The sequence below is a fragment of the Curcuma longa genome, chromosome 10, assembly GCF_044706935.1.
Source record: "Curcuma longa cultivar G26 ecotype Majalengka, Jawa Barat chromosome 10, ITB_CL_G26_1.1, whole genome shotgun sequence".
Taxonomy (NCBI): domain Eukaryota; kingdom Viridiplantae; phylum Streptophyta; class Magnoliopsida; order Zingiberales; family Zingiberaceae; genus Curcuma; species Curcuma longa.
The window spans coordinates 5579551-5589804 of record NC_133870.1 but is presented as its reverse complement, the minus strand read 5'-3'; the positions used below and the strand labels follow the sequence as shown (position 1 = coordinate 5589804).

Sequence of the window (10254 nt, the reverse complement as noted above, 5' to 3'; positions counted from 1 at the left end):
TTCATTAATAAAATTTTTATTAACCTATTAAATAAATAAAAAATTTAAAATAAATAAATAAATTTATATTTTCATATTCAATAATCAATTAAATAAATTTAAAATATAAAATTTTAAATAATCAAATTCAATGCTTTTTATAAAAAAAATTAAGTCAAATTTAAATGATCAATTATTTAACTCATTTTAAATTTAACTCAATTATCTTATTAATAAACTAGAACATCGCAAGGTTTAACTTGACTTGAATTGTTTACAATCTTAATTATCCCAAAATAACACATTATGAGCCACTTAAATAATATTAATTTTAAAAAATAGTTAAATATTTTTTTAAAAAAAAATCAAAAATTAATTTAGTTAATTTTGGAGAGGTAGCTTTTTCTTTTAAACAAAACTCCCACTAATACATCATTTCAAAAAAATTAAACCACATACACAATTATTATAAAAGATTATTTTCACAATTTAAACTCATACCCTAAAATTTTATCATTACATCATGATTCTCCTACTTAAATATTAAGAAAAGATTTAAAAATTATTGAAATAATATCTACTACACCACTACAATAAAGGTGAAATCCCACCCACCCCACACTATCGATCTCACGACTATATGTGAAAAGATAAATTGAAAAATTATCAATTGAATTCAAAAAGACTTTTACTTCAATCTTCTATAATTCAACCTTGCCTATTGCAGCAAATCTACCTCAGTTATCAACTCAATATAATGCCCTTCCAAGGGAAAGATTTAAACTTTATTTCAGCAATAAGAAAGAGAGTATCCAAACACATGTCAAATGAAACCAAATAATAACAGAGAGCATATACAAACATCCAGCATTTATATTTATTTTAGATTGCTTTTAGAAAATTAAACAAAATTCTTTTGATATTTCTATCTCACACAAGGCTTCAATATAGTCATTTACATGCTTCAATAAGCCAAAAAATCAAGACTAACAACACTTTGAAACATCGCGATCATCTCGGCTATCGAAACTGTCTTGTGCCATAAGAACAGCAAAGATACGAAAAGTAAAACCTTCAAAGCTGATGCACCTGAATGCAGCTACAAAAGGGCCATTTCCCAATCTTACAAAGCCTAAGAAGCAATAGAAGCCTTGTGGTTTCGATTCCACTCACTAGATCATCTACTTCAAGCGAGAGCTCTCGAGGCAGTGATGTTTTCCGCGGTTACAAAGAAGTGTTTGGTAGCGAGTCCATGAGAATCACAGGGCTTTTGTTTCTAGGCTTCCATATCTTGTCGGATGCTGCTTTCAGCAGAATATTAGGGAACAGATTCGAAGCTGAACTAGAATATGAAGGTTCAACTGAGCCATCGAATGGCTTTTCGGTATCTCCATGACCTTGGATGCTCAGGTTCCTGCTTGAATCAGTCGGTTTACTGCAAGGGCAGATAACAATCTTGACAAAGCAAGCTTTGTGGAAGATAGACCCACAAGATTTACACTTTGCGGCTTCAGCTTCCTGCAAAGCAAACAGAACCATGATAGGTCGTATGCAATCCAATCAAGTCGTATAAAGTAGTTATACGTGACGAGTGGAATACAAAATTGTAACATATCGGTGATGAGTCGAATACAAAACGGTAACATATCCACATGAAGGTCAAGGTTGCAAACCTGGACTGGAATTAAACAGCATGATGATTGTATAACCACATGGATTTAAAGTGAGAATTGAAGAAAAAGAAATAATGTATCAGTTTTAGAATGGTCCAGCTAGCTTTTGTCAAGTTAATAAAGACTAACCTGAAAGGGAAATATGAGAGACAATGGATCGTCACAGACTTGCCGTGCAGCGCAAGGAACGCCAGTGTCATAGCACACGAGGCACTGTTGTGCGATGTGCTCGAGGATTTTGTTTGATAAAGTCTCTAGCATGATGGGAAGTGCTGCAATAGAAAGGAAGAGAAGAATCAGATACAGATACACAATTCTTAAGATCACAATGATCTGCAGAAAACATGGAACGGATCGTTGCAAAAACCTAGTAGTTGTAATTGCATTAATAAAGTTGGAAGTTGCATGAATAATCTTGTGTACTTGTTTTTCGGCGTTCATTTTTTTTTATAGTGTATAATTTTGAATCAAAAGAGATGTTTTTTGAGCAAACAGGGAGGAGGTCATCTCCAGTAATTCATTCCAGACATTGCAAGGGATGAAAGGAAAACAAAATCGAAAAAAAAAAACAACATTGTGAGGTAGAAAACATGGCCAAAAGATGGGAACTAACTTCAGCCAAATCCAAGAGTAAAAACAAGGACATCAAAATTATAACATGATAATATGCATATAGACACATTGAGGAAGACCCAAAATATTCATAGAAACATTCTCATTCCAACACCACCAACATCACACAACAGCGAGGAGATAGATGAGGATATGGCAAGAAAGGGCAGAGCAAACGAGAGGCAACAAGAGATAGATAACTATCCACTGTAGATCATCTTCCTGTAGCAAACAAGGGCACCAATGCTTGAGGTGGTGTTGCAGAATGTGAGATCGATCAACAAGAATGCTAGTGCTCTTGCAATGAGGAAACATGAAGTAAGCAAGGGCTATTATATCTTTAAATCAAGGGCAATTTACAACTCCCATAGTGTTGATGCTGTGCGTGAAACGAATACCAGAAGGAAAGCAATAGAGGAGGTGGAGAATCTGCCAGATGCATCAAGCACCAAGGGTAGGAATCTAGCCAGTCATTCTAGTTGTTTGAGTAAACCAGGTCAAGTAGCATTTTAGACACCAGGAAAAAGTGTGACAAGTCAACATTCCACTCAAACTATGGAGCTTAGGTGACAGACAAAAACAATAGGGTCCATCGAAGTTGAGAAGAGATTGGAAAACAATTCTGAAAGAGGGAGGATCTGATCCAAATGCATCTCCAAAAGTCAGTATCCTTACCCAAATCAGGCGAGAAGACCTCTCAGATCTCTAAACTTGAGGATATTTCATCAGATGGACCAGAAGTGAGGGGAGAGCATTGTGTCCTGCCATGGGAGTGAACAAGTGCACTGAAGGCAAGGTCAACCCAGAGTATCTCTTTGCAAGTCACGAGACCCCCAACCATTTACAAAATTGTGCAATGAATTAAAAGAGTAAAATATGATCATGGTAATTTGAAATAATTGCCACAAAGTTCTTTACTTTTTACAGTATTTAAATAGAGAACAGTGGTTATTATGTAACATCACAAAATAGAGAGAAATAAACTAGGGTTTGGTAGAAGCTAACAAAGATTATAATGCCTCTCAGGAATAGTATGCAAACTTTTGCTAGGTTCATATGAAAACAGTTGGAGCTTTATTGCAGACACACTTAAACATCCAATGTTTCTGGAAAAATTGTTCCATATCCTTATATGGCTCACCATTCTGGGCACTATGCATGAGGCATCATGATAACTGTCTATGAACAGGCATTGCTTCCAATATACATGAAAAAAATTCATTTTAGATGCATGTAAATTCACAAATAACTTGCCTGCAAATGCCCCTTTTGATAGATCAACAAGATCACGAAGTGCAAAAAAATCATTGCTTTCAAGAAGATGTCTGCGAGAACCAAGGCCTCTCTGGATGGAGATTCGAAAAGGGCAGCGGATATAAGGAAACATTGCAGCTATTTTCTTCCTGATACCCATAACATGAAGTAAAGCTGGCACCTTGGAAAATAGAAAGGGGTTCATTGCACTCACACATAGCATTGGCTGGGGGAAAATGTAGCATGTATTAGAAATTAAAATCTGCATGACTAAGAATCTTTTCTAGAAATTATGACAATTGATTAAATACATCAGCTTCAAAATACTAAACACTGTTTGTTGTCATGTAACTTTAGGAAAACTAGAGTTAGTAGACTATGCTTAAGCTTCTATACACTACAGAATCTAGAAAACAATTTAGCCAGAACTTTACCTAGTTATCAAAATATATGAAGATTGCCTTATTTTCAGAATACCAAGAGCACCCATCCTTAAGAATCTGTGCCCCAATATAAGCACTAAATATAAGGCACAGAGATGTGAATACAATTAAGAAGTAGATCTACATGAAAATATACTCCATCAGCCCATCCAAAATGTTCATTATCACTTTTTGAACTATATATCACCAACATAAAGAACAGATATAAGCAACAAAATCAGACGATAACTAAAATTTGGTTGCACTTAAACTCGAACCATTTTCAAGTTTATCGTAACAAGTGTGTCTTGTCTAAAATATTGATGTCTCACTTTTTCAACTCAATCTTAAGGATGAATTGTTCACATGGGAAATTATCAAAAATAACTGAATATTAACTTTTTTGGTTTACTTCCTCTCAAACCTGGTTCAAGTATAATAACAGTACATGTGCTTTCCAAGATGCTCAGATCACCTTTTTCCAACTACATACCATTTGTGGATTGTTCACATGACACAGATATATATGCACACATGCAAATGCATATAGTGAACAAAAATGGCAATTACTAACATTTAAATGCATTTGTACTCAAATCATACTCAAGTTTAAGTGGATAATATAACTCTAGCTTTATATGTGTTATAGGAACTAACATAGAAAGGAGCATTCCTAGATAAACTATCAAAATATGTTAGCAAGGGTAAATTTTGAAAAGAAAAAAAGGAACTTATCTACACACTGTAAAAAGCATATGTTACAAACATCAGCCATTTGCAACCTGATATACATACATTGGCAAGTTCACACATTACCTGGTCGTAAATGGATTCCAAATAGGCTTTTGCTAACTGAGAAACTGGGTAAAGAGAAAAATCCCAGCGATGCAAGACTTTTGCAGGCAAAACTGAAGTATCATTTGCATGGCATGAAGCACAAAATAACTGGCCAGTGTATTCACAATATCTTGGTTTGTTCCATCCTAATGTCTGAACAAGTTCCCTCAACAATGTTCTTCCATAATCCAAATGTTTGTGGCATCCTGCACAAGTATAATGTTGTAATTCCAACAGCTGTGGCATAGACTTTTGAGGCTTTAAGTCTATCACAAGGCGTATTGTCTTCCCTAATTCAGTAATATCTTCTGGAGAATCATCATAAGTTGAAGACTTGGAATTCCAATCTTCCCCATGTTTTTGTAGGGACCATGGAACTAAAGATTTTAGCAAGGTAGTCTTGTGAGCTAGCTTGCCTGGGGATAAAAAGCAGAACAAAGGGTTGGGAAATCCAAAAGGGTATGCAGAACTAAGAATGGAACGCAAACAGTCTTGAATAAGATCACTTCTGTTGCTGACAACAATTGGTGAAGCATTTCCAAATATTTTCATTGATTCTCTCTCAACAAAGGTCCATTGAGTAGGAAGACTTAAACCATGGTCAGAAAAAAGCACCCTTAACTGTTGGTAAAGTGCAAAGAAGTCACGGTAGCGTCTTTCGACCTCCCATTGATCATTAGCACTCCGTACTCTTAAAATATACACAGTATACTCCTTGACTCCAACCAATCTTTCACCAAAAGAAACATCTCCTTTTCGCTGTTTTGCTCCAATGACTGCGACCCAATTAATTGTGTGTTGTGAAGATGGATAAACATCATCTGTTCCAGAGGTAGATGCTGTGGAACTACCATCTCTTATATGATGGGATTGATGGTAAGTGTACCCATCACTGGCCATAGACCTAGTTCCACTGGATTTCCCAGTATCTAGTAAAATTTCCTCCATCTCCAGAACCATTTCATCATATACATCACTAGCACCTTGTTTTCCATTCTACAAAATGGGACAAAGGATAATAATTAATAATGTTTCAGAAGATTATTAATCATGGTAACAACTGAATTGCATATTTAAATTTGGTAAAAGTTCAAGTTCCATTAAGTAATACTCTCAAGGCATAAGCCACAAAACTTTACCTATTGCTAAAAGAAGTCAAATCACTGGGGAAATGATCATATTTTAAATAACATCAAGCAGTTGGGTCAACAATATAGACAAACTAGAGAACAATTTTCCTGACTGATCAAAATTGGATGGTATTTACTGATTGATAATGATCAGAACCTATCTATATCCCAACATAAACTATAATAATAATAATAATAATTATTATAAGCAGGTGTTTTCTTTTAAACATGTGGTTTAATGAGAAAGGGATTGTCCTTCAGTGGAATTCTAGGATTGCAAACTACTTTAGAATTTAAAATTGATTTAAATGCAATCTAATTTTGGGTTAGCTATAAATCCCAATCAGTTTGGTTGTTAATTAGAGGCCCAATTTTTGAAAACAAATCTATCTAAAAAAGATGGAGTTTGGTTTTGGAGGATAGACTAATTAGTTGTATTAAGTACTGAAATAATGTACTGGCATTAATGGAAAGAACTGAATCCTGTGCTATTGATGTTAAGCAAACTTGATCTTAGTAGTTAATTAGAAGAAGTACTGTAAGCATAATATACTAATAATAGCAAACTTGACAAATATTTGTTAATTGGAGAAAGCAGGTTGCCTTCCTTGCTTCCTGAATGCAAAGCATATAGTAGAATTATTGCAGTATAAGTTTCAAGAAAAACTAGAACATTGGCTGACTAAGAATATATGTACAACTCTCTGTGTCTTTGTTTAAGTGCTCAGCATAGGTAGTTTCTGATAGCTTTAGCAGTTCAAATATCCAAATGCAACCCACAGACCCCCCTCCCCCTCTCCACAAACACAAAGCTTCTATAAATGAAAGTTGTATGGGGATATTTTGCAACAGTGGTACACTCCAAGGAGGAAATGAAATTTTCCCCACTTTTCTAGGTAAAAATGTTAAAGAACATGAATTCTAAATTTGCTCAATAATTGAAAGTTGTTCCATTGGATTTCTTGGTCATAGTATAGTTATTAGTATATTACTACAAGAATGCTGTCAACATCAACAAGACATGTTAGTAGTATATAGTCATCGATCAAGGTAGTGTTCCTGTAGCCATTACTTTAAATACTTGAACAAACTACCAAGACTAAAATGCAATATCCTGAACAAGTGAACATAAAACAACAGCTAGGGAGAACTATAAACTAATTGTGCAGAAAGGCAGAAACCAAACCAGAACAACCTATAATATTTTCTGAGAAAACCTCATAAGTAATATAATATTTGTCAAATCTTGCAACCACTAGATAGAGGTCTCAATGAGAACCAACAAGCTTCTAAATGCAGACAGATGATCTCTCAGGATTATAGTTTTGAGGCCTATGCCAAGTGAAATTTATAACTGAAAAATTGGCACCATAGGCAAATGCAATAAAAGATTGCAAAACTAGGAACTTCCAGTTCAGAATGTCCTATGATCTGGAAACAACATATAAGAAGAGTAACAGACACCAATGAGAAGTTTGAGATGGTTGGATATAAGAGCAGTGGAAAAGGTGGAATCAAATTATTTAGATGCTTTGACAGTCTAGAGAAATTGGATAAAGGCAAAAATATGGTAAAACATCAATGAGCTCTAGAGGCACAGTCATTCCATAATGATCTACTACAGGGTAGATTCACATTTAGGATCAAGCTGACCAAGTAACATTGTATACACATTTTACTCATTCTAGTAATAATTAAATTTAACTATGGTTCTATAAATACTAAAAACCATTAATATGCATTTTTAAAAGAAAGCATCCAAGTAACCTAATATAGAGTGTTATACAATTGACAAAGTTAACTCAAATGCAGAATGATTCTGTTCATTTGAATAGTTTATTTTTAAAAAAAACATTTGCTGACCTCATTTGGTATGATATCCTTTTCTTTCCTATCCACAATTTTGGAAGTACTATTTAACTCTATCTGGAAAATTGAATTCTGGTCATTAAGAGGAATTGGTTTGGAAAGCTTTGCATTATCATGTTCTTGAGCTACACACTGTTCACTTTGAGATGAGTCAGCTGTAAATGAACAAATATCCATGGCGGTAATATGGTTTGTAGGAGCTGACTCGGGAGATATATGCTCTTTTGCAGGATCACCAACATGTGCAATGCTCCCATCATTCATAGGACAGACATCTCTCACACCTTTGTAACGAGAATCGATTTGATCTTCTACAACATATTCTAGTTGTACAGGTTTTCCTTTCTGTGAAGCTTCATATTCATTTAGAGGGTTCTTGCTGGGACAAAGTCTCCCATTCTGGTTAAGTTGATCAGAGTCTCGAAAATTAAGGTTGACATCTGATACACCTTGACCAGTCTCCTCCATGATATCAATTGAATCAATCACATGTTTGATGGCCAGTGATGGGACATTTCTCTCACTTTCTCCAAGCACGAATTGCTGACCAACCATTTTATCTTGGTCAATCGAGAAACAATCTTGGCTTAGTCCACCATTTTCATGCAGAAACTCATCCAAATCATGGGAACCAAATGCTACAGATGGATTCATAAGGAGTGGACTTGTGTGGTGATATTGCATCTCGCCAACGCACTGCGTGATCCTCTTTTCACGCTGACCAGTCGTGTTGTCAAAATCTGTACCATATTCAAGCATTGAGTCCTCATCATCGGAGTTTACATATCTAGAAGAGAAACCCTCATCTGCATCTGCCATGGTCTTGCCTTCAGCATGAGAGGAAGATCCCAGATTTCCCAGCACACCAACCTCTTCGGCGCTGGCTGTCATACAAAGCAAAGAACTTTGATCAGAACATCCATCATCGTACCTCACGGAGATTGCATCCTGAGCTAAAAAGTCCACCGCTTTCTCGCTCCTCGACACTGTTTCTTGATGGCCCTCAACTTCCACATTCTGGCTATGGAACCGAGACGGGCTTCTGTTTCTAGAAAACGATTCCATTCGATCAGCCAAGGGTAATAGATGATTTAACTGGGACGATCCCCTTTCTCTCGGCGACGCGATGCCTCCTTTATCCAACGACCGATCGACCTCCACGAAATCAAGAAGATCGCCGTAGTTTCCGACAGAGCTACAGAAACTGGCGCTGCCGAGGGCCGAATTGGCGCTGCAGTAGCGGTCGAGCTCGGAGCCCTCATCGTCACAGGAGGAGTAGTTAGAGGCGGCGGGCGAGACCGGCTCGTCGTCGTCGTAATCGTAAGCGTCGGAGTCGCGGCCCTGGATTTGGGTGAAGAACTCATCGAATGGATCAGGAGTCGGAGATCCGGTCTCCATGGAAAACCAAGACCCCCAAAAAACGAAGCCTTACAGTAGATAGGTGCCCCTTTGATCTGCTTTGCTTCGTCAATCCCCTTCTACTGGTGTTTCGCCTTCGATTCGCAGGAGAGGGATGAACTGAGAAGGCGATCGCGTCTCGAATTGGAAAAACAAAGGTCGGTTCTTTGGGCGTGGGCTGTCTCTTGCTTCTCTTCCTGGTCCTTGTTTAATAAATCGAATATATATATAAATATATAGAATTGACTAAGAACTTATTTCACATAATCTCGGACGTATATTTTTATTTTTTATTTTTTTTCTTTATTAATTTACAAAAACTTTAATCTTTTCTAAATCAATATACGAATGTAAAGATATTTATGGGACCGATCGTGTGGGTCCGAAGATTCCACCCAGAAGAAAAATGCAAAGATGTTTTTTATATCATAAAATTAGGGCAAACTAAATAGAGCTCCTTTTATTTAAATACTTTAAAAAAACCTACACATTTCAATTTTGATATCATACGTAATATAATATAGATAATTTATTTTTATTAAATTAATATTATATTACAATAATTATAAATTATAATTATTATATAATTTTAATAATCATTTTTAATTAATATTATATTATAACAACTATATTATAATAAAATTTTTAGAATACCCTAAAATCTGACATATTATATTATATATCTCATTAATATTATATTATTTAATATCGACAAACTGCAATTAACGATCATTAAAAATATAAATATTTTTTAAATAAAAATAAATTGTAAAATTATAACTGTTGTTGATAATAAATAAAAAAGAAATGTACTTTAACCACTCCAATAAAAAAAAATGTCATTTTGATTTTTACCTGTAAAATTAAGCATTTATAAAACAAACAAGTTATTACATCTAAAGAGATAATTGCTAATAAAATTTAATATTATCTTAAAAAGAAGTAACTAAAGAAGCCACACACTTTTAATTGATGAGCATTATAAATTGAGTCATCAAACACTTTTAATGATGCTCAAGAGCTCATAATTAATCGATCATCAATATCATAACACATGATGTAAATCTTTGAATTAGTGGA

The 10254-nt window shown here is 35.0% G+C and overlaps 1 protein-coding gene across 1 annotated transcript; it reads right to left on the bottom strand.

Annotated features, from left to right (window-relative positions):
• Positions 1–880: 880 nt before the first annotated feature.
• LOC141836752 (uncharacterized) lies at positions 881–9298 on the bottom strand. The gene is made up of 5 exons (XM_074724275.1): positions 7771–9298; positions 4757–5773; positions 3519–3744; positions 1782–1924; positions 881–1497 (listed from the first exon to the last, which is right to left on the bottom strand). Exons 1-5 carry the CDS (start codon positions 9172–9174, stop codon positions 1204–1206), a joined length of 3084 nt encoding a protein of 1027 aa, XP_074580376.1. The 5' UTR covers positions 9175–9298; the 3' UTR covers positions 881–1203.
• Positions 9299–10254: the final 956 nt, after the last annotated feature.

Coding starts and splice junctions, on each gene's coding strand:
- LOC141836752 (XM_074724275.1), bottom strand. CDS start 9,174: ATGGAGACCGGATCTCCGACTCCTGATCCATTCGATGAGTTCTTCACC. Junction 5,774..7,770: donor AGGATATCATACCAAATGAG/GTCAGCAAATGT, acceptor CCCATTTTGTAG/AATGGAAAACAAGGTGCTAG. Junction 3,745..4,756: donor TGGAATCCATTTACGACCAG/GTAATGTGTGAA, acceptor ATTTTCCCCCAG/CCAATGCTATGTGTGAGTGC.